General features: G+C 41.3%; 2 protein-coding genes across 2 annotated transcripts; both read left to right on the top strand.

Moving 5' to 3' along the window:
• The first annotated feature begins 773 nt into the window (after positions 1-773).
• LOC104616095 (probable G-protein coupled receptor 141) lies at positions 774-3,477 on the top strand. Its single transcript, XM_010296682.1, has 3 exons — positions 774-778; positions 813-1,011; positions 2,530-3,477. The coding sequence occupies exons 1-3, from the start codon at positions 774-776 to the stop codon at positions 3,475-3,477; spliced, it is 1,152 nt and encodes a 383-aa protein (XP_010294984.1).
• A 16,409-nt stretch (positions 3,478-19,886) lies between these two features.
• LOC104628179 (probable G-protein coupled receptor 141) lies at positions 19,887-20,750 on the top strand. Its single transcript, XM_010296681.1, has one exon. The coding sequence runs from the start codon at positions 19,887-19,889 to the stop codon at positions 20,748-20,750; it is 864 nt and encodes a 287-aa protein (XP_010294983.1).
• The last annotated feature ends 4,738 nt before the right edge of the window (positions 20,751-25,488 follow it).

The following is a 25,488-nucleotide window of genomic DNA, read 5'->3' as shown; positions in this document are numbered from 1 at the left end:
GAGAAAATAAGGATCTTCTGCCTCTTATCTCTATTTATCTGCAGGTATCTATAGGGAAAGCCAAAATTTGACAAAGGGTTTTTAATCTGAATGGAAAACCAGAAGCACTTACCGTGCTTGGAAGCTGAGGTTGTACAAATTCTGTCTAGAAATATGGTTCACCCTTTTCTTCTTTTTTTTTTTTATTAAGCAGTAGGATAATTAACAGTAAGATAAAAGACAAACAAGTTCCTGAAGGTTGGAATTAATATTCTTTTACTGGGAAAATTTTGACGGAGACCAAGTCGTTTTTGTAAATGACATGCTCTGGCCTGAAGAGAGCAGTCCAGGGAAGTCCTGTGGACTGTGTTGTGCAGAAAATCACAGGGAATTAATGTGACGGCCTTATCCACACTGATAACTGATGAATTTTGAAGGCACAAGAATCTTTTTGCTGATCATATTTCTGAAAGAACAAAGCGTCTGGCCTCTTGGCAATCTACCTCCTTTGTCAAACTAGAAGACAGCTATTTTGGCAATTGTCCCCAAGCCCTTGGCACCAGCAGATGTCTCTTTAAATTGCTATGGCATTCAAATGAAGTGGTTGCACATCGTTTCCTCATGGCTGTTCAAAGCACGTGTCCGGCAGAAGTTTAGCAAAGCGATGAGAGGCTTAACACAGAGGAAGACCAATACTTGAGCAATACCACTGAATGGCAGTAGCTCGAGCGTGTAGGGAGGCAGAGAAACAAGAACAACTCCTTGAGGAGAAGCTTTCTGCCTTTGAATGCGCAATGAGGTAAGTCCTCTCCGTACTCCTTCCTTCCTCACAGATGTCAAGAGCTAACATTAGTGTGCATGAAGGGAAGATGCCCGGGTGAGGCAAAGCTGCAAAGTACCGTCCTGAAGGAGCTCTTTGGTGCTTCAGACGTTGTTTGGGTCCGGGGGGTGTGTGTGGAGGAGGCAAGAAGGGATGAGACTGACTCTGTGAGTACTATGGGGTACAGCCACTTTGTAAAGTGCAAGGTGATGGTAAGATAGTTTAAAAAGCTAGTTTTAAGCAAGCTGGATTCAGTACTGAAGCAATGCTGTTACAGCTGGCAAGAGTTTACACCAGCTGACTTTGGCAAGGGGCTAAGCAGCATGGGGGAAGACCATTTCTTAAGTAGCTTGATACTAGTTTCGGTGGTCTCTTCTGTTGTTTCTCTTCTGCTGTGAGATATTTTCTGGCTCTTGGAGACTTATCTTTTCCAGAAAAGAGAGAACTGCTAGAGAACTTTTTTCCCCTCCCAACTTCTGGCAGTATGTGCTACCTAAAAATGAAAATAAGCTGAAACACCACTCGTACAAAGAGATAGAGGAACTACTTTGTGCAGTTAACAACACTGCAGCATTAAAAGAAAAATCGCAAAAACTCACTTAGGAGAAAACCTCCTCTTGTGTTGTGGGATTCACTGGTGAAATGAATGACGTACCCAAGTCAGTTTTAAATTATTGTTCAGGTAGCAGTAGCGGTATAACTGGGATAGTACAGAGCCCAGCACTGTTCAATTTTCCCTGCTTTTCTGTGACTGTAGGGTGGACATCCTCTTCATACTTTCATAGACGCAAACACACTTCAGGATAACACCCTATCTGAACTCTTCCCCTCCCATATGATCTTGTAGTACTTAAAAATCCTACCAGAAATTACATTTAGAATTATAAGGATTATTTTTAATCTCTCTTTGAAACAGTAATATATTAAAATATATAGCATACTTATTAAATTTATTATTAACTTTCATCTAGCCACAGCTTGGGCCAGGCAGGCTTATTTGCACTAACCCAGGATATCCTTTCCTAACGTTTTCTAACAGGCCACTTTGTAACACCCAATTACCACATATTAGATGTGATATGGCCCTGAGCACCAGGACAGCACTGCCCACGTTACTTGGTCTGGCAGGATCTGAGCAGGATCTCCATGGAGCCTGGGTATCCATGGTGTTTAATCCCTTGTTCACATGAACTGTCCACGGAGAAGGAGGAGTTGACTGTAATGTGTGCAAAACTCAGCTCTTCGTAACAAACACAATTTGTAGCTTTGATAGAGCAACATATGGTTATATCTGGCTCTGGGAAGGGCAGGTTTGTGTCGCAAATAAACAATCTGATGAATGAGTAGCAGAATTCAAACAATATCTCTGATCTTCACTGCAAAAGCATGCAGATGCTCAGAAGAGAGGGGAACTAACAACACAGAGAGCTCAAAACCACCACAATCATGTAATTTCTCTAAGGATCTCTTCTTCCCACATACTGTAACTCATGCTTGTTTTTAAGGGCATGGCTAGCAATGTCTTAAGGACTAGAGCAGCTTCCCTACCCAACCTTCTCAGCCATTGTTCTTGAGGCTGGAGGATATTTGGGTAAAATTACTGGTTACAGCTATTAACTGTAGGATTCCAGGATTATCCCCTGAGCAAGATCCAGGTGGAAAGCTCTGCTGGCTTTTCAGGTGGGCCTTCTCATTCCTATCTTAGTCTTTATGTATTCTTTCATTTCTAGAATAGGTACAAGGAAGACTTCAGGAACATGATTGAAGAGAATAGGAACTGCAGTGACTCCTCCTCTGCCTTCACTCACAGCAACACCGTGAGTGCCATACTGATTACTGCCTACTCAGTTGCCTTCGCTGGAGGTGGGATCGGGTCCGTCACAATGTCATTTGTGCTGGTCAAGATGAACAGTCTGTCCGTGACCACTACAGCCATCATCAACCTGGTCGTTGTGCACAGCCTCCTCCTCTTCACAGTGCCCTTCCGCCTGCACTACTATGTCAACAAGAAGTGGGTATTCAAGATGCCATTTTGCAAAATGGTGAGTGCAATGGTGCACATCCACATGTACCTGACTTTCCTATTCTACGTGATCACGCTGGTGATCCGGTGGCTCGTCTTCTTTCAATGGAAGGACAAGGTGGAGTTTTACAGGAAGCTGCATGCCATTGCAGCAAGCGCTGCCGTGTGGGTCTTTGTCATGGTCTTTGTGGTGCCAGTCTTGTGCTTTGAGTATGGACGCTCAGGCTCATACAATGATACAACATGTTTTAAGTTCCACGAAGAACTACAGCAGGCGAGCGTGAAAGCCCTGAACTACACCATAATTGTAGCTGTTGCCTGCATTACTTGTGTCCTCTTGGGCCTGCAGTTTTTCATCCTGGTGAAAGTGACAAGAAAACTTTCCACCTCCCTCTGGTCACACCAAGAGTTCTGGGCCCAGGTGAAAAACTTGATTTTCATTTGTGTCATCATAATTTGCTTCCTTCCCTATCACCTCTTTAGGGTCTACTACATACAACATGCGAGTGATTTTGACCAGTTAGAAAGCTACAATGAAGTTTTTCTAAGTCTGACTGCCCTCAGCTGTCTGGACCTGCTGTTGTTTGTGCTGAGCGGAAGCCGCCTCTTCAAGCAAAACGTGGGCATGCTCCGCAGCAGGTTGTCTTGCTGCTAGCATCAACCTCCTGCTGCACGCTTGGACCTGGAGCTGGCAGAGCACGGTGCTGGACAGGCGCGGCAACCCCCCTCCTCAGCAAGTCAGGGTGGGCCCTGGAAACAGCACAACACGCTTGCGCAGAACCCTGCACACCTGCTCCCCGAAATAACGGGGCGAACCGCCTCCGATGTCTCAGCTGGAAAACTGGGAGGTTACCTCTGGGGTTTCCTCAGGGTGCTAACGAGTGAGCTGTGGACACCTGGAGGAGAGGGGGGAAAGGGCATGGGCTCTTCTGCCTTACCCTTTTACGTCAAGGGTTGTGAAATCCAAGGCCACTGGGAGGATACTCAAGAGAATTTGCAAAGTATAGGTAGAAACACAAATAAAAAAGCAGTTTTTTATGGAATAAGGTATAGATTTTTGAAACACAAATTTTCTACGTACATTTCTTATGTATTCCCCGCAAGCTCTCATAAAATATCAGGGAAGCTATTGTTCCTCCTGAGTAGGTCTGTTCCTTCACTATAAAGACAAGCGTAACTTTCTAAGTGAATTGAACAGTTAAACCAACTCTTTAAAACCAAATCAGCAATAAATATTTATTTCTTAAAATATTTTCTCAAAATCACCTTTTGGAGATGGTATCACTACAGCAGAAAAGAGTTTTGTTCTCTTTCCTATACTATGAAAATGTCTCTAACAACAAAAATTACACATTGTTACTGAAATGAACATTGTAAGTTTAAAAAAAAGCCTGCATTTTTATTTATAGAATTGCTCCATTTTCAGCTTGCAAGAATAAAACTATCTCTACAGTAAACTGGCCTTCAGAAGTGTAAACCCAAACAGCAGACAATCTGTATATATTATGACGGTACTGTGAAAGCAGCTATTAAAAAAAAAAATTGGAAATTTGCAGTTCTTTCATGAAATGACTGTTTCAGACACATAAAATGACTGGGTTTAGGCATTCCAGAAAATAATGGCAATTTTATTACAGCACCAGACTGCATTCTTTACTTGATCATTACCTGAAGTGCCTAACGGTTTCTAGCATTTCACAAAATGTGACCCATTGTCACTATTGTTCTAGTGGGGAAGGTCAGGTGCTTCAAATATCAGTTGAGTGGAACAAAAAAATTAAGAACAGCTGCAAGTTTTACAAAGTAATGTTGACCTCACGAGAGTCTTTATTTTAGAAAATATAACATACAGTTTGCTCAGTGATATACTGTGTGGTTTTGAACAGTTTGGGAAATAAAATTAAATAAAACAGCTCTTTCTGTTGTCTTTTAAGCTAGTAAGTTAACAAAGCTAGAGATTCTTCATTTTGCATAATACCTGCCTACTATTTTTTGTCATTTTGCAAAACATCTGGAAGTCATTTTGAGAAATGGCTGAAGATTTTAGTCATTTTACAAAATGACTGGTTTCAAAATATGACTGTAACATACATCAGAAATTGGTGCGAGAGCAGTTGTACATAAAAGGAGGGAGTTGAATCAGATTTCTCTACTTGCTGTGTAACCATTCCTGAAGATGCCTCAGGACTTTGAAGTTTAATTTAGAGAAGAACGATATAAAAAGTGTAAGGAATGTTCCAAGTACGTGATCTCAAAGGCAGAATATTGTGCAACTGTTGCTGAAATAAAGAAGACAAAACAGAATCCCAAGTCAAAGTCAAGACAGGAATACTATCTGCTTACACAGTAAGTATGGAGAACCTACTTTTTCTGGTTTTTTTTAACTCTAGTATACATCACTGCTTTCCTCATTCAGACACACAGCATTATCGCTAATAAACTGCTTGCTATTTTCTTCATTTCAGATATTAAATTCTACAATGTGTCAACATGGAGAAGCTGATTGAAGGGAGGCAGATGAAAGAGGAATCTCCCGCATATTATGTGAGCACTGAAGGTACATACGATATCATCGAAAAAGCACATATGTTTACTGGCCATGAAGGCCATAACTGTGTCTTCTAAACATGTTAACATCACCAGAGATGCTGCCAAGCACTTCAAATCCTTCTGTGTAGTGTGCCAGGAAAGAATAAGGCACCACTTGGAACTGTTTGCCAGCTGGTCTGTTCTGAACAAGGAGCACTTAGCACGGGGGCAAATTGACTTTATCGATATGCAGTCCCTGTGTCTAGGCAGCTTGAAGTGGATAATGGCATACCAGGACTGCATCACCAAATTTTGTGTTGTTCATCCACTTATGTCAAAAAAAAGCAACTAAGGTGGTTCTACAGCTTCTTGATTTTTTCTCACTTTTGGAGCCCTTGTTGCAGGGTCATGATGGAACAGAATTCGTTACTCAAGTCATGCAAGAACTAAAACGTTTGTGGCCTCAGCTCAGCTTGGTGCATGGAAAACCAGTACACTCTCAAAGCTAACAACTAGTGGAGCATCCAAACAGCAATATTAAGGAGGTGCTCATGGAGTTGATGGCAGACAATAATTCATGGGACCGGTCTATGGGAATATGCTTTGTGCAGTTTGCTAAGAATTCAGCTCACCACTTGGGAATAAACTGTGCACTGTACTCAGCTTTGTTTGGAACAGAACCCTGGTGTTGGGCTCACCTCAACCTCTCTTCCATTGGATATCATCAACTGCCTAATGACTGAGGAGGACTTGGTCTCTGTGCTGACCATCCCATGGCATCACAGTCGCAGCCCATGAAGCTCCAGGGGACTCACCAGTACTGCCACTAGAGCTGGGGCTGCAACAGAGCCTACACTTGGGTCTCCATCAGATGAAATTCACCCACAACCTCAGAAGCCTCCAGCCACACAGACTGTACAGACACATAGCCTTTTGCCACCAGAGACCCTGGCCCTGGACAACCACTAGCTACCCCAGATTCCAAAGTTGACCTCTGTTTTCACCAGCAGGATGAAGGAGCATAGACAGACCAGGCTGGCCAGGTAGAATGACATGTGTTGACATCTGAGACAAGAAGGCATGGCCAAGTTAACATTCAACTATCAACTATCAACAATGGAGATGATGTGACTGTCCCCAAGATAGACCAGCAAGCAAGTGGACTGAAAGGTTACAGGACACAATGGAAGCATCAACAGCCCTTGTCACCATTGTCTCAATTGTGAAAATAATTGTAAGCTCAGTGGGAAAAAATGCTGCTTTATGTCTTCTACTCAAGCTTACATTTTGAGCTTACATTGCTTTTAAGGAATTTACATGTGCAAATTAATGTATCAAGTTATTTTTCCAAAATTAACTTAAAAGGTGAGAAATAATAGTTCACTAACTCACCAGTCGGCATGTCTGGAGGAGAGGAAGGGGTGAGGGAAGGAAGCTATCGTTTCCTTTGATGGAGACTGGAACAACCTCAGCCCACCAACAATAAGTCCCCCTTCCTCCATGTCAATGATTACTGTTGCATGATAATATATAATCATGATATTGTTTATGTCACCCTGACACAGTGAAGGAATTAGAAACTGATATACTTTGATTTTGTATTAACTTTATTATAAATGCATTTACTGCATGAATTTAATTTCATTAGGGAGCAGAGATAATTAGCATAGCTGTTTCTCATTACTGGTGTAGCCCATATATATGCATAGCCTCGTTAGCTCTGCTGTTATCTGCTCTGTATGCAATCTTGTAATAAATAAAGAGACAAATTACTGTAGCACTGCTCTGATATTCAAGAATATGGTCCTTTCAGGGCTGCTGAGTGGATATTGCACACTTTCATGCATTGTACATTGTCTCAACAATAATCGACCTGAAAACTCAGTCACAAATGAAATAGCAAAAAATAATCACACGTGAAAGTGGAGTTGTGTCCATCACTAACAGCAGCTGCAAACCCAAGCTGATCCCTCTTTCACTGAGCAGTATTAATGTTCAGTCGATTAAGCAATTTGGAAGGCTGAGCCTTCTCGGGTGTTTTAGGAGAGATGGAGCTTTTTGTAATGCAGCAGTGGGGTGTGGGGGATAAACAAGGCTGGCAAACACCACCAGCCGCTTTTTCACCCCAATGAATGTGAAGTACAGTAAGCAGCAAAATTAGAAGAAGAGGTGAAAAACATGTAAGTGAAATTAGACAGTAAGCAGTTAATTCACAGACAAATAAGTAAAGCCAAACTGTAAGACAAAAATGAATCTGCAGGAAAAGTCTCAGCTGTACCTTGATTAAATACCCCAAAACTAGTCACTCGTGGGCATATTCAACTCTACAAGGGGTGCAAAAAATTGGTAACAGAGGCATATGGAAAAATACAGCATGTGAAATACATCGCCATAACAACACCTTTTACAAAAGTGTGTAGGAGTGTGAAACCACTGCAGTTACTGGTGAAATGAAAATGAAAAAAAATAATAATTATGTTGGACCAAAGTGGTTTCATGGTTTTAATGTCAAGGGATATTTTTGCTGTAACAGAAAAACCCTGAGCTGATAAAATAATAGCAAGGACAAAGTCTTGTTCTGGAGGTCAGAATGGGTGTAGGAGCAAACAGTAATTTAGATTTGTGTTACTAAATGTTCCACATTAATAATTGCTGTAAGTTAGTTACTATATTCAGTAACCAGATTTAGTAACTTGAGCCTTCACAAAGCTGTGAACATGAAATAAAGGTGTGGAGGGGAGGTTTACCTCTGTGGTATTAAGATGAGTTAAAATCACAGAATCATAGGAAAAAACAGATTGTAAGAGATCTCTCGAGGTCCTCTAGTTCTATCCTCTGCTCAAAGCATGGCTAAACTCAAAGTTAGATGAAGCTGCCCAGGACTGTGTCTACTTGTGTGTGGTAAAATCTTTAAGACGGAGGATCCAAACACCTTCTCTGGGCTTCTGGCCCACAGCTCCACCCCTCTCAAATTATTATTATTATTAGTAGTAGTACTACTACTATTATCATTATCATTATTATTATTGTAATTGTATTGTTATTGTTATTATTATTATTATTATTATCCTCGTAAGATCCCCAATGGCCCATTCCCCAGGTCTGCTGAGGTCCCTCTGAACGGCAGCCCTGCCCTCCAGTGTATTACTGCTCCCTCCCATTTGGTGTGATCCACAAAGCCCTGTCCTGTCACGCAGCTTGTGGTGAGGATGTTGAAGGGTATCAGATCCAGCACTGAGAAGCTTTGCTCCTGACCGACAGCCACTTATTCCCACCACCTCCTCTTCAGTGGTCTTTCAATGCCGTGTTTGACCCTCACACCTGAGGTCCTCGCTCACCTGATATGCCCCATCTTCCAATAGCCGAAGCCACTCTGCCCCTACCTTCCTTTACAAACAGTAAGATGGATTTTTGCTACTAGAGACAGATGCTTTTGGCAAAATATTTAGTATGGCCCTTATTGTTTAAGTATGGTCCATTCAGAGGAAAATTGCATGATAGAAAGATTTTTTTCCTGGATTCCAGAAAAGATTTCTGAACATACTTTTTAATTTTTTTTTTCTAAATAAAAGCTTTCATTTTTAAAAGATTCATATTTTGTTACATTTTCAGCGTATTTCAAAACGTTTGCTTCAAAATTGCATTTTTCCTTTCTGTACCGGGTCTGGCTGGGATGGAGGTAATTTTCTCCGTAGCAGCTCGTATGGTGCTGTGTTTCAGGTTAGTGGCCAAACCAGTGTTGATAACACACCAGTGTTTTAGCTCTTGCTGAGCCATGCTTGCATGGCACCAGGGTCTTCTCTTTTTTCCAGTCTGCCTCTCTAGCTGGTGGGCTGGGGGTGAGCAAGAAGTGGGGAGGGGATGAAGCTGGGACAGCCGGCTTGAACCGACCGAGGGGATAGTCCATACCATGTAACACCACGCTCAGCAGTAAAACTCAGGGGAAGTTTTTCCAAAGTAGCTCTTGCTCGGAGACTGGTTGGGTACTGGTGTGCTGGTGGTGAGTGGTGGTCGCTTTTGCGTCACTTAATTTTTTTTTTTCCTATTTCCCCCCACCTTTCACTTACTAAACTGTCTTTATCTTGATCCATGGGTTTTCTTCTCTCTTTTGCCCTTCTGATTTTCTCTCCCATCCCTCGGGGGGAATGGAGCGAGCGACTGGGTGGGGGCTTAGCTGTCAGCCAGGGTCAACCCACCACACTTCAGAATTTAAGCCACGTTTTTAAAGAAGGAGTTAAAAGACTGTGAAAATTCTTAAATTGGTGGTTTGGATTGCACCAAAGAGATTTGAAAATAACATTGGACTTTGGTACAACCTTATTTTTATTCAAATTGTTAAATTTGAACATGCAAAGCAAAAAATCCCCAAGGCTCAAATAGGAAAACCCTATATTATTTATTCATTTTTTGATCAGGATGATTTTCAGGTATCAGGATGATCTAACAAGCAACTTTAAATCAATAAATTTTTAGCTTCTCATTGGAAACAACTGCTTGATACTGGCTGACAATGGTTTGACAGTCATGCCTAAAACCATGCTTAGTGAAAAAAAAAGTAGTAAGAGAATTAATTGCCTCTTTCACCGTTCTCCTTTGAACTGAGGACATAATCCCTGGATTTATTTTTGAGAGTTTACATTTTCTGATGCAAAGGAATATAACTTTGAATTTTTAGATGAATTAGGCCTTCAGCTTTACAGATAAATATAATGATTTTAAAGATGCTTATTTCTACTACAGCTATTTCTGCTATTTTGCACATTGGAAATGTACAATTGAAACACATAAATCTATGTACCTTTGAAATGTGTGGGTAAACTCTCTCCCTTATTTTCATATGCACTTTAGATCAAATTATTAATCATATCTAAGGCAGCTTTTTCCCTCTCTCAGATTTAAATAAAATGAATCTCCAAAGAGGTTGGGGCTTGCTTAGAGGAAAAGTATGACCTCTTGGAAAGAAAATCTTCCTCCTGAGCTTATTTCTTGTAGCGAGTAAATAGCTACTGAAGGGATGTTACATGTGGTTGGAGTAGGTAAATGTCTGTTGCACTTGGATCATGCAAGATCTCTTCATGCAGGTATGTGCGGCCGCAGTTATCCTGCAAGCAAAACACTTTGGGCTGCAAATCTGTAACATGAGTCAATGATAACCCTGGCGAAACAGCCCCGTCGTCCTTGGGAGGCAGCTGTAGGACGCTAAGTCCAGTACCACAGAGAAGGCTTTTATACGAACAGGGAACGGACCTCCAAGTGAGAAAGAAATAGTAGATAAGGCAGAGAAAGACCTGTGTTGGTTTTTTGGCTTCTGTTTATCTCAAGGGTATACAGGAAACATATCTAAAAGCATTGTGATTTATAAAACCTGAGCTGGCTTGAGCTATTCCTGTGATCGTCTGTGAAGTGCAATTGCTTTTTTTCTCACAGGTATTTTAAATGGGAGCTGAGCAAGGACTTCAGGCCCTTTCAATTATTTCACAGTCTGGATGACTGCATTTCCCTACCGAAGGATTTGTACCTTCTGAGGTCCTGGAGGTCTGTACGAACAGCCGGCTGACAACACTGGCACTACACAATAGGAGATCAGTCAAGGCAGGTTTGCAAGGACCTTAGTAGCCCACCAGCTACGATTAAAGAGACACCAGCTTCTCGTTTTAACTCTTTCCAGAATGTATATTTACCCTGTGGATGAACCTCCACATGAGTACTACCACAGATGCCTTCTCAGACTTGCAGCAGTCCAGTGTGGGTGCTGCCTCCGGCTGCACGTGGGTCTGAAAGAGGCACAGGTCACCTTCCTTTCACTTGCTTCACTGAGCAACAGCAATCTTGCTTTTCCTGCTGTTCAAACTTATTTTGATCTACCTTTTCCTTTTCTAAATTATCAAATGTTTCTCTTACCTAATTCTAAAAACTTTTTTGCCCCCGTTTTCCAGGCCTTATCCCTGGAGCTGACCATTCCCCTCAATCTTTAAACATCTTGGGGTTTTGATTCCTCCTGTTGAGTTCAAGAGCTACAGTGCTTCTGGCAGTCTGTCCTCTTCATCCACAGGCTTTGATCTTTCCCTCTACTCTTTGGGAAAGGAGTGCATCACTAGAAAGTGCTGTATTTTTGCTGGATTGCATGGATTTAAGGCTCTTCCTGGATCTGAGGATGTTCCCCTACCGAATCTTTGGATGAAGACCAGCAGGTTCTTAATCTCGGCTCCACCATATTTGCTCAGAGACTTTCAAGCCAGAAGCAGAGACAGGAGAGGCTTGTTGGAGCTCAGGAACACTGGCCACCCACTAACCCCTGCGTGCTCCCATGGAAAGTGGAGAAAAAGCACCAGAAGAAGACCTGCCTCTACCCCCAAAGGGAGGTAACTGCTGAATCCTAAGGACCCCCTTATGCCCTCTCCTCTCTCTCTGAAGCCAAGTCTGATTGCCTACAGTGGGACAATATTAGGAATGGAGGAATTTGGTCATTGTTCTTGACTCCCTTTCTCCATGTTTCTCTTCAGCTGGAAATTGATGCATTAAAATATTCAAGTTTCAGGCTTGTGACATTTTGTACTCATTTGAGTTTCAGTTGTTCAAAAATGATTGGTAGCTGAGTACAAGATTTTTATAAAGTAACCTTGTGTTGTGCATACAGAAATAATTTCCGCCCTGTGTCTTCTGCATTAACAAAGGCTTCTCCCATCCTTCACTTCTAGGAACCGCCGGTGGTTGAAAGAAAAGCAATTAAGTTAATCACTTCATTTTAAATGATCCCCTCCATCTCATTCTCTTGTTCTACAATCTATTTTTGTTACAATGGAAAGATAAGTCCAACAGGACTTTGCTAAACGGTTCATTTGGAACCTATCACATATTTCATTTTCATAGAGTTAGCTTAAAGTATGTTAATTAGCTGTATGGCCCAACTATGCTTTAGGGTAGAAATATTCTTACAATTACAGTAATTGCTCAAATCCTTGAACTGAGAAAACAAAGAAACAACAAAAGCTATTGACTGAATTGATGTAGACAGTTTGATGATCATAATCATTTTAGTACGAGAGCATTTTGATTGGTTGTACATATTCTCTGTGCCATGTGTTGAGAGTATGGGGTATAAACAGACATATGGCATGGCACTCGTTTTATTTCATCCCTGCAAACAGCATGTACAATGGAAGCACAGAGATTTCCCAATTAGCAAAAACGGCAGCAGAAATGGCATTGTTATTTCATCTTCCAAATGCTGAATGTGGCTGAATTACTTAGTAATATGTAAAATATATATAACTTTAAAGATATTATCCATAATAGTGAGCAAAAAGCCTTTCTGTGTTGCTTTGGGACATGCTCTCAAGTAACAGTTTCTCACATTTCAGCAAATAGCAAACCTAAATAAGCATAGAGTCTGCTTTATTGATTTAAATGTCTTTCCTCTTAAAGGCCATTTGTTGTTTCCTGTGAAGAATCACAGAATAGTTAAGGTTGGAAAGGACATTTAAGATCATCAAGTCCAACCATCAACCCAAGACCACCATGCCCACTAAACCATGTCCTGACGTGCCACGTCTACATTTTTTTTGAACACTATAAGGAAGCTGTAGTCACTACTTATTATAACAGTAGAAAGAGCAGAAGTGCTGGCCTGGATGTAAGTCAGAGTAGCTGGGGTAATCACTATTGTCATTTAAGAGATCTGGAACCTTCTCCTGAAAAGAGGAAGAACTGGGTGCTTTTGACTCAAAAGAAACCTGAGGCCTAGAGAGAGACCCCAGTAGAGATCCTAATTGTTTTGTAACTTTGGCAGTCTTTCATTAAACCATTGAGTTTCCAGATCTGATGATGCCAGTGATATTTGTGATTAGACTATAAAATGCCAACTCTGCTCTGAGAAATATATGGGTCTGCTGGGCCTGCTGGTCTTACCATGGGTGATGGACTGGCCAGCACATAAGTTCATTCCTGGTTGCTACTGGCATCTCTGAAGAAGTCAACAGAACCTTTTCCAAGGCAGGGCAGAGAGGAGGTATGCTTTAAACAGTTGATGAGTATCTCTTTTTAAATCTGTTCAGATTATTCTTGTCTGCACAACACTTTACTTCCTAAGCCACTTCTATCATTAACTGTTGCAGAACTGCTTTTTTCTCTGTTGTATTTTCTTCTGCAAATGGTGGCCATGCTATGGACAAGGCACTCTGAGAGTGAGAGAGTCAGTTTTTGTAAATACACTGCACAAATAGCCTCAGCTTTGGAATTTCCTCTGCTTGTGCATTTGCCCCACTGCAGGTTTTCCACACCTTGGCCCTGTCTTTTCTTCCAGGGACTTGAAGGAAGCAGCTTCTGTAGTGGCATCCACCAGCCAAAATATTCAAATTTCAAATTCATTTTTGCTTTTCTAGGTGCCTTTGGAAATCCCACAGGAAATTAAATTGAAAAAGGCTGGTAGCATGCAGCACAGATTTTGTATTCAAATCTCTATTTAGTGATAGGAACTAAAAAATCTTCTAGTTTTACAGCTAGTCTCTTTTCCACCACAGAGAACAGCATGAAATACTATCACTATATATTGGAGATGTTTTAGGTCTTCTGTTTCATACTGACATTTAATTTATTTTATATCTCAGAATTCACACTATTGATATTGATTCCTACCCCTTCCATGCCTGCACCACCCCACCCCCCAGTAAGGATCAATGCTAACCTATTTTTTCTGATTTGCTCACAGGTCTGGGTTCTAGAGAGCTGATACCTCATAGTTCAAGTTCTCAGTATTTCAAATAATTGTTTTTCTAACAGATGTGCTTTTTGGGATGGCTGTTGTGATGAAACTGGTGACAGGCCTCTAGACACCAGAATCATCAAATTACAAACTAATTTCCTGAAAAATGCAAACATTTTTTATTTTCAGAGTCCTAGTCCTTGTCTTCTAGTGCTTGCTCTGCAACCCCATCTAGAACATGAGCACTCGCCCTTCTTCTAGAAAAATGGGAAACTTTCCTCCCTAAAGGTAAGCCTCATTTTTGTGGGAGATGGTCACAAACACACAGTTACAAGATCTCTGGGAACTTAAGATCAATGGGAATTTGGAAGAACAACTCAAAACCAAAAAACAACCCCAAAACCAACCTCTCCACCCCACCTTGAAAGCACCACCTATGTGTTTTGGGCACCATCCATGCTTCCTGTAATGCATTGAAAACTGCTGTCAGTGCAATGAGGCTCTCTGCTTCCCTGCATAAGTTAATTTGTTTATGTGTTTTCTTTCTAATTGGTTTTTAGTTTAATAAGCATTAAGCCTTGCCCAAATCTGTGTCAAGGAAACTTTTGTTGCCGGGATCTAATTCCTGCAGAAGCTTATTCTTTCTCCATAATAGTATCAGGAAAGAAGAATTTGGGCGCTGTGACTGTATTTATCAAGCAGAAGGACATGAGAAATGGAGAGAACTAGCGTTGTGTGGGGCTATCCCTAGAAACACAGATTCCTGATAAGGGCTGTGGGAATGAAAGCAAGGGGAATTGAGCTTGACAAGGAGGCTGGGTGGCAGTGTGTTCAAGCAGAAAGGAAAGTATTTGGGGCCAGGAAAAGATTCCTCTGTCAGTGCCAGATCCTGGGCTCACATGTAGTTCTCTGCAGCTGTTCCTGAGTACAATGGTGCTTTAAAGCCAGGATTATCAATTTTCTGGAATAACCTAAAGCAGCAACAATTTTAATTGCCTCTACAGGTGTTGGAGGGCAACTAGTCCAAAGAGTAGGACATAACTATCTCATAAATCTTCTAACTTACTACTAAACTGGTATGTACCAGCACAGGAGAATAATGACAAGTTCCTGAACTTGTAATAATAAATCTCATCTTCTTGCACCAAACCCAAGAAATAACAGTTTTGTTTCAAAAGGCAAGTCATAGCCTGCCTGTGATACAGTCTGCCAAATTTCTCCACAGAAATCCATGCTATATTACTTACATAAAGCATAATGTCTACCTTTGAGGCATATTAAATAGATACGACTGAGGCAACTAAATGTTATTATTTCTAATAAACAGAGAAGCCAGATAGCCTCTTCCATCCTGTCAAACAAAGCCTGAGAAACTTCTCAGCAAATCTACAACCAAATAAGTAGAAGATTAGTCCAAGAATCTCAAATCTCCTGCTAACCTTGTTGACCATCTACTGGCTGAAGTTATTAAATTCTTCATGCTGCATTGGCGGGAGGGATTGGCAACTTAAAGGGATTATCCTGCAAGTTCATTAACCATGGGGTGTGATTTACTCACTTTCCAGTACCTGTGACTCATGTCTAACAAAGTAGGAGTAAGACAGCAAGAACTGTGACTGAATCTGCAATCGCAGAAGAAGCAGTACGTTAAGACATGACACAGGTGTTCCTTATCTTACTGTTTATGACTCTGGCCTATATGGAGCTCAGTTCTTATAAGTAAGTAGCAATAGAGAGTTTAATATTAATAAATAATTTAAATTATCAACAATTATGACCCTAGGTTGGAAGTAGCTAAAATTGGAAACTTACCCAGTAACACAAGGTAGAGCAGTTTTATGGTTGTTCCTAGACAGAAAGAAGCTCTTGAGTTCATATGTGAAACCTTCGCTGCTATTATACTGGCCAGTAAACATAACATTTTCTTACAAAGTGATACAGAAAGCAGAGGAAATTGTGCAGAAGTGAAATGAAATCAAGAACTTAGAGTTCTACTGCGGATGTAGCCCCTGCTTAAAGGAACTCCGCTACACCCATGCATAGGCACAGTCAGTCACACTTCCACAGAGACCCATCCTGTCTCTGAACATCCAACAGGCCTTGTTCCTCTTCTCTCAACTATTGCTGCTTCTTCTGTTTCATTTTCTCTTCTTTATAATTTAAACTTTCACCTTTCTTTGTCTTCTTTCCCCCCCAGGTTAAACCAGACATGCTCAGTTCTTTCCTTCCTTAAAATCCATTTGTGATGCTACTCTTGACCTGTATCTCTGATGTGTATATGTGTATTTCTCTTTCAACCTTTATTCTCACCACTGGTCAAGGCAAACTACATGCTGACAAAGTAAGAAGCAAAACCAAGATCTGAAAGTTCATTTGAAAAAGCTGATGTGACTCAATTTCCTTTTGTACTCAAAGAAACTGACCTAAAACTTATGACCTAGATTACAGAGTTGAATTGAGTGATTTTTAAATTTTTTTTTTCTTAAGAAGAATATGAAGATGAAATGTTAACACACTGAACAGCTTCAACATACAATCTTCAAGGAACATTTTGAGGACAAAGTGACTCAGAGGTATGAAACATCAATTGAGAAGTTCAGTTCCTGACCCTCGGCAGTTCTGCTGTCAGCCAAGGGCGCTCTCCCCAAGGTGACGAGAGAATTATCTATGCAACACCTTTGCAGGGTTTTTGGCATCACTTTACATCCAAAGACTCCGGCTGGATTCAACAAGGTAATAAAGTGCGCAAAGCTCTTGATCGCATAGCCTGACCAGGCTCTGTCCGGAGCGCTGGCTGCCACATAGCAGCCATTTCAGGAATGCAATTTCTTCATGGCTCTTCTGCATTATTGCTTGGTTGTTCAAGCTTTGTGGATCACTTCAGGTCCTGTGGACAGAGCACAAGGCTGCAGGAATTTCCCTGCTTTACCCAGAGGCTGTGGATGTAGTTTCATGATTGCTCTAACCCATCGAAACCACCAGGCTGTTCCCTACCTTCCTGTGTGTTTCTGCAGAACCAGCAGATCATTTTGCCATCCAAACACCATCGTTAGCATGTCAGGTACGCAGAATTAAGTGATGCTGGAACCACACCTGGTGAGTACCATTATTCACATAGCTGTTTTTTCTTCAGTGCTCTGTCTGCTGGAGCAATTGCACGTTTCTCTCACACCAAGCCCATGAGCATAAGCAGTCTCCAAAATGGGCATCCCTCCTGTTCTGAGTCCTGGTCTAGATGAGATGGTAACTGCTCCCTCAAAGCTTTCAGAGTTTATCCTGAGAATGTCTCACCGACTGCTGTCTCCACATTCTTGCTCACTCTCACAACCCTTTCTGTTTCTCTCCCTGACTTTTAGCACCCTTGTATTTTTGAGTCTTTGTGTTTATTTACTTCTAATAGTTCTCTCTTGCATCTTGCTCTTCTGACTGTACTTAATAATAGGAGAGAAACCTCTTGGAGGGAACCATCCTCATATCCACAGCAGAGGATGACTTCATGACGGCTAGAGCAATGCTAGTTCAGCCCTGATGGAATATTGGTTTTATGTTATTGCTCACAAAACCTTGTGTGTTGTCCTTTCATGTTTGAGTACTGATGACTCTGACTATGGTCTAGAACTCTAATTGAAAAATAAACCAGGATAACTTTTTTTCTGTTTAATTTCCAGTCAAGAAACTGCTTTTTAATGTCTTTAGAAGAGCCCTGACTCAATGCTTTCCTCTTTTTAGTGAACGACCTTATACTAACGGTATGGTTTGGGGTCAGCAGTCATGCCTGCAGTTCAGGCATAATCTTCAAGCGTCACTGGCCTCTGCATGTCTTTTTTTAACAGCAGGAACTCTTAAGTCGCATTTGATGTATGTCTGAAGCTTATTTTACTTATAATATTTAAACAGTGAGTAATGTCCTCTGAATTCTTTAAGATCTAATAGCATGTTAGAGTGAAATCTTTTGTTTACTCTGCTAAACACTTTGTTATTCTGGCATATTTAGCTTAATTGTTAAACATGAAACAAGTTCAGGGGAAGAGTGTATATATAATGAAAAATCCTCTGCTCAGCTGCATATTTCTTCACTTGATCAGTAGCACTTCTTACTTGCTTAGCAGCAAAACCCAGTAACTTGTAGTAGTTGTACAGCTCAGGGAATCACTGCACATCTGAGCCTTATGACTGACTGAATTTTGGGCAGAAGTAGTCCTGACGGGTGAGTCTGTCTTACATGTCCGAGCACAACGATGGTCTCTGACAGCTCAGCAGATTGCTATCACACTAAAGCAAGAAAAAAAGGCTTTTGCCTTCCTGTATGTGGGCTGAGAAAACCCTCAACCGTTTTCAGTCAAACAGTAACACCAAAGGCTCTTTTCTTCACATTGGTTATATATGCCGTATATTATGGACACGTGAAATGGTGAAGAAGGGGGAAGTCACAAAAATAAGAGATTATGAGGTAAAATTTAAATATTTTATTTCTATAAATATTGAAAAAACATAATCTATTTCTGAGTAATATAAAATGTTGGCATCTAGGTTGTAATTATGCTGTTTATAGCCACAAAAATATTGTACATTCTTAAAGCCAGATTGAAATATTAATAATATGTGTTGGAAAATGAATTTGTGTCAAGAGCAGAAAGGCATCTTCTCAAAGCTTGCAGAACTTTTGTTATAGCAAAGTTTCTGGGAAAGCAAATTGCTCATGCCTCTCTCAGGCATTAGGCGGGTATACAATTTTAACCATTGAAATGTTTCTAAGATCATGCATTTTAAAAGGGAGTGAACAGAAATGTTTATATCAGTCTTGGACACAATACTTCAATGGTCTTCTAAAGATGCTTTGCCTGATGCTTCATAAGTAAGAAGTTTCTCTGAAAATGTTTTGCAGTTGCAGTCTATCATTTTACAGATGAGTGCAACAGAATTAAGAATTGCCAATTAAAACAAGTTTACTGATTTCAAACTTCAAAGGAATCACAGAGGGAAGACACTGCTTTTTTAAAAGACCATTTTTCAGCTCTTACTTTGCTCTTTTGAAACTCCTCATAAGGTAAGGACAGATTTCGTTAGCAAAGTATGCATGTACCCTGCATGCCATCCCTGTATATTTGTACAGAAATCTGTATGCAAGCCCAAACAACTGAACAGTCCACACTTTGCCTGAAGTCTAAATAGGAATGCAGCTGTATGTGGCTATGTTCAACAAGTGCCAGTAGGATTATAACGTTCAGAAGATTGTTCCTAAATTCATTTTTAGCTTTTCTTCACTTTTCATAGTAGAGTAGCTCAGGTGAAATTCTGTAGCAAGAAGACTTGGAGCCGAAGCAAGAAGAAATTGAATTTTCATCTGTAGATGAAAGATGCTAAAAAGATGGCTCAGGTGTCTTCATAAAGTATACACAAAACCTCTTCATTAATACATTTCAGTATTTTTCCCACCTTCAATTAACTTTATAACATGAGTGCAGATTAAACTTGGATAATTTACAAACAGACAGTGTCTTGGCTATTTCAAATGGCTGAATCTAGAGGCAAATAATTGAAAAAAGATCCTAGAAGGCAGTTTAGTATATTAAAAACTCATTCATAATGATATAAAATGTGGGTTTTTTACACTGAGAGGCATGGGTTATTGCTGTCATATACAGTATGACAACAGTTATAAGTTTGTATACTGCATGGGATGACATAATTTCAAACACAATTCAGTAAAATATCCTTTCATGAATCTGTGACATTCCATAGTTAACAAGAAAGGAAGCGACAAAGAAAACACGTCTGTTTTTAAAATTCCCATTTTTCACCTTCAGTAACCTTCGAAAGAAAAGCTTAGGAGGATGCCTAACAGCAGCATAACCCAGCAGAACCATTCCTCCAACGAAACGTTGCCGGACACCTCAGAGAAGCTCCGCACCATTCTCATAGCCCTGTACATCATTGACCTGGCTGGCGGCGCCCTTGGGGTCATCATGATGTCCCATCAGTTGTTTCAAAGGAGATCGCAATCTGTGATGACCACTATCATCATCAGCCTCCTGGTGCTGCACACCCTTATGCTACTCAGCATCCCCTTCCGCCTCAGCTACTACATTTTACGGGAATGGAAATTTGGGAAGTTTGCCTGCAGGCTGGCAAGCATCATCATCTACCTCCACATGTACACCACCTTCGCGTTTTACGTGGCTATCATCATAATACACCTCTTCCGTCTCGAGTTTAGGAAGTGCTACACTACAACCTGGGTGGCTGCTGTCTGGCTGGTGGGAGCCCTGGTGATCACTCCCGTTCTTCTCTCGTACTATGGCACCTCTAAGACCTACCACTCCTCTGAATGCTTTCAGTTCCACAAGGAGATGCAAGAGGCGCCCATGGTGATCATAAACTACTGCTTGGTTGGGATTTTGGTGGCAGTTTGTGCTGTGCTTACCATAATCCAGTTGTCTGTGATCTATAGACTGGCTGTGAAATACTGGCCTGACATCAACTCCCATGTGGAATTCAGGGCTCAGGCAAAGAGTTTCTTCTTCATCTTGGTAACATTAGTGTGCTTTATGCCTCATCATGTATTCAGAGTATATTACATCCAAAACTGCCACCTGGATAAAGACCATAAACTACTCCCATACAATGAAATTTTTTTAGCTTTAACAACAATGTGCTGCTTGGATATGTTGTGCTTCATAGCAGGAATAGCCCACTGAACTGTGAACTACCAGGAAATCCAGCTGCAGCGTGTCAATAGTGGCTTTTGGCAGAAATAAAACAATGTTGGGTCTTTGCTGAGCTAGGGAGAGTGCTGAGTTTTCGGCATGGCTGTACAGGTCTGTAGCGTTATTTGGCTTTTGCAGACCAGTAAGATACATCTTTCAGAAGCTACTGGTTTTTATCTTCTACCTTGAAGGCAGACACATGAGTCTTACTCTACTCTTTGAACTAAGAGTCATGCCCTGAAACTTCATTAAGGTTTTCCTCAGCTTTCCTTCTCTAACAATTACAGCACGAGTATCCATTCCTTTCTATTTTTTCCTCAGTGTCTCAGTAACAACAACCCACTGTAGGCAGTAAGTTGTCCTCTCTGAAGGTCTAACAACTTGTTCTGGCAACTGTGATACAGAAGGGAAGAGAGGGAAGAAACTCCTTTACAGGATTTTTGTACTAGCAATTTTAGATAGTTTATATTCTATTCAAACTCTATTCAAATAAAAAGTATTCAAGGCATGAAACAGGGTTTGAATGAAATATTGTAGTAGCACATTTCAGCAGAATCCTTCTCTTCACTGATACAAAGTGTATATTAAATTAAATTATATGAAAACACTTATGATTCTCACAACGTCACCTTTACTTGCTTCATTTGAAAACCACAAACAGCTCACTGAATTGTGGCAATTACACATTTAGAGTGAATAAGAGCAGAACAGGACACAGGTTTCAAAACTTCTGCCTTATGTCACTCTCCCCTCAGGACTGGATCTGTGACTGTTATCCCTTAGGCCCATTGTAGCCAAAGAAATAGAAGTTACTGTGGTCCCATAACTGGATCTGGAATTCAGATTGAGGGGTCTGGTCCTTTACTGAAGGATCAGCTGCTCTTTAGGAGAAGGAAATATTTTATCAGCCTTCAAAAAACCTTTGATGTCTAGTCACTTTCAGTTGCCTGTTGATTTATTATCAGATGCCATATTTTTTCCATTTGTGCATGTAACAAAGCAAAACTAGAATAAACTAACTGAACTGTGTTTAATCAGTTCAACATATGCTCATGTATATACAAACTTGTGCTGGAGTATATATTTTCTCCATTAGATGGATTGTATTCTTTGGGGACAACATCCGTTCTGGGAATCTCTGTTTTATCTTCATTATGTACAATTTTTTTTCATGATTGCATTCTGCCTGTTCCGCTCAGTGCAGAAAGTCTCTAACCCTTCTGCCAAAGGCCTCACTGTCCTTTGCTGCATCCCAACAGCTTGAGGCCAGATTTCTCCCGCCCCAGACTCCCAGGAGTCACACAAGGGTACGCTTCCTCCTTCATAGCCCCACAAGTTGCCATAATTTTTTAGTCTGGCAATCTTTGCTACAGAAGTGCTATGATCCCTGGACTCAAACAGGTCAAAACTTTATTTGGGAGGGTTAAAAAGTTGCACCTATAAAGTACTGCTAGTGATGCCTCAGATTGATGGCATTTCTTTGAACAAAAGAGCTTACACCTACTTTGTCAATCCTGAATAAATGTTTTTGCCTTTACATTTCTGTAAAAAAACTTTGTTGAAAACTCCTGATGGTTCCAGGATCCTTTCTATTTACAAAGTGTGACATATCCAGGGGACCAGCAGCAAGTCCTGAAGTCTTCTGAAAATCCTGCCCTAATTCCTCTAGTGTTACCAGGTCCACTCCTGTTCATACAACACAGTCTGCTCAGCCCATGATTTTCAAAGATGGCAGCTAGAGCTACATTACAATACAACAGCAGTGAAGTGCAAAGGGACAGATGCTAAAACGGGTGAATAGCTCCCAAACCAGCAGCTTTTCAAATCCTTCTCCAGGCAGGATGCAGCATATGTAGCTGATAAGAGAGTCATGGCCCCTCAAGATGAAAAAGCTTAAATAAAGCTCTGGTACTTCAGGAGAGTTTTGAGGAAAACAGAGGCAGGGGCCTGCAGAGAAGATATTTGCACCTTTGCCACCAGAAAGAATTGGGGTAAGTCGTATCTACCAAAGCCTTTAGGAAAACTGGCAGAGCTGTAGGTGGGGCAACAAGTACATTGTTTTTCCCTTCTGGTTACTGGACTGCTGTGGCTAAATAAAAAATCTGTTGCTTGAAGAAGTGTCTTGTGTCACTGCCTATTCTCACTGGCCAGTGTTTCCAAGATGACTTACCTGGTAAAGATCAGAGTCACCTGGTGTTGCTTGTGAGTCTGCTGATAATCTAGCAGTCCAGCATAATGGTGTGCAAGTTTTGGAGAGGAAAAGGGAAATTGCATGCATGTCGTCAGCTATGGTAAGAAACCCTGCTTTGGTGGCCTTGCCCTTGGCTTTTGCCCAAGACTTTTTGCCCGTGCCTGGCTGTGTACTTTGCTTAAATAACCCTGACCCACTGACTTGACTTCCTGGAGTGATGCTGAAGCTGTGTTGCCCTTCACAGTTGTCTGGTAACCACTGACTGTTGGCTGTCACTGGACCTGCTCAGCTTGCCTTGCTTGGGTGCCATGGGATTGCATGTTGCACTGGGTCAGGCCAGGATGGAGTGGACTTTCTTCATAGCAGCCTATATGGTGCCATGTTCTGGATTTGCGGCTAAAACAGTGCTAATTAACAACACACAGTGTTTGGAGTACTGCTAGATGCTTGCACAGCATCAAGGCTTTCTCTCTTTCCCATCCTGCCCCACAGTGAGTAGGCTGGGGATGGCCAAAACATTGGGAGGGGACACAGGTGGGACAACTCACCTGAACTGGCCAAAGGGATATTCCACAGCATATGATGTTGTGCTCAGCAATGCAAACTGTCGTAGAAGAAGAAGAAGAAGGGAGTGGATTGACTTCTTTGATGGCAGTTGCTCTGAGGCTGGCTGGCTATCAATCTACTTGTGGGAGATGATAAGTGATTTCCTGCTTGTTGTTTGCTTTTTTCTCTTTCCTTCACCTACTAAACTGTCTGTGTCTCGACTCATGAATTTTGGTTTCATTCTTCCTGTTCTCTGCTCCATCCTGCTGGGGGTGGAGGGACTGAGAGAGCAGTTGTGTGGGTGCTCAGCTGCTGGCCGGGGTCAGCCTACCACACAGACCCCTGCCCCCCAGCTGCCAGAATATGGGATGTAGATGAAATTTGCTTCGTTCTTCCTTGCAGCCACAGCCAAACAACCTTTATCATTAACCATTTCAATGATGGAAAGTATAGAAAGGAAAGTGCAGCTTATGCTTCAGCTTCTTCTCACAGCTATTAAAAGCTAAAACAGCTTTTGCACCAAGGCTTTGGGTAGAACTTCGTTCCAGTCTTTGCTGCACCATCCAGATCATACTTCATCCTCATTCCTTCTTCCTTTCTTTAACCCTACCCATGAACCACACTCTTCTTTGCCTCTTGGCCTTCACCATTGATTTATCTTTCCTGCATTTTAATATAAGCTCCTTTTTCTTTTTTTATGCTTGACCATTTTCTCTGTACCCTCTCTCACTGACTAGGGCTCAGTCATGTGAGGTCAAACCACTCACTGATCTCAGTATGGTCCTCTAAATTCAGAGGATAACAGATTGAGCATTGATCCCATTGTTGTTCCAGCTAAAACTCACATTGAAGTGATAGACATAATCTGTATTCAATACCCACTCCCCTGCTGAGATCTGGAAGCACCCAAAAAACTGATTAAAATAGAAAGTTATAACTCGCCAAGAGGACAATCTGAGAAGTAAATTCTGAAAGGGCAATAATATTGAGCTCATATTGTAGGGTACTATTCTTACTATGAATGATGTAATGACACATCCCCTGGAAAACAGTTAAAAATGGTTGGTTTGAATGCCATTTGCATGATCCAAGTAATTCTGGAGATAATTATACACATTAGTAATTGCTTTCATGTTAACTCAGTATATAAAATCGTAAACCATTTAGTCATCCCATTCATTTTTAATGCCATCAAATGAACACTGAGAAAACCCCCAGACATTCTGAAGGAAAAAATATCAAACTGCTGAATGTATCTTCTGTTGTTGTTCTCTGCCTGAAGTTCTGCATAAAAAGAGCAGGCAAACAAAACAAAACCGAAATCCCATTTGTACACCCGACTTCCGAAGTTAGTTTGATAACAGAAAGCTTTAGGCAGAGCAAGAGGATTCTTACCATCAAAAACTAGTGTGCTCACTGCTGTCACAATGATGGTGTTGCTATAGGTGGCCTGTTTCTACCTAACTTGGGCATGTCCTTCCAAACAGTGCTGAGGGTGATGTGAGCCCACTCACAGGCAAACTGCACAAGGAGCAGTTTTTAATTCATGCCTGCTAGTATCCAGAACATCAATGATTAAATGGAAAAAAGTCTCCGTTTCCTCCTGATGCATCTGTTCCTTCTGCCTGCCTACAGAGAAAGGTCGTATTGACGATGCCGTCAGGTGGGCATGCCCCTCAGCGTAAGCAAGCAGAAGGAACAGACGCGTTAGGAGGAAACAAGGGCACACACCCCCCTTTTTCTTTCTTCTCCACTCAAGCACTGGCATCCTGACCACTAACGGGTTTTGGCGGTGAAAAAGAAAGGATGATCAAATAATGCTATTTGTCTCAGATGGCTCAAGCTGCCCAACACAGCAGGAAGTTCATTACAATTTACAGTCCCCATTCTCCTGTTTGCAATAGCTGAAGACCATTTTCTTTGCGGCTACAGAAGTATGAACTAAAGAAAGCGATCTGTGAGAGGTCACGGGGAGAATGGTGTGAACGTGAC

Source organism: Phaethon lepturus, unplaced genomic scaffold (genome assembly GCF_000687285.1).
Source record: "Phaethon lepturus isolate BGI_N335 unplaced genomic scaffold, ASM68728v1 scaffold5241, whole genome shotgun sequence".
NCBI lineage: Eukaryota > Metazoa > Chordata > Aves > Phaethontiformes > Phaethontidae > Phaethon > Phaethon lepturus.
Note: the sequence above shows the minus strand (reverse complement) of the source record. Positions and strands in the feature narration are given on the sequence as shown.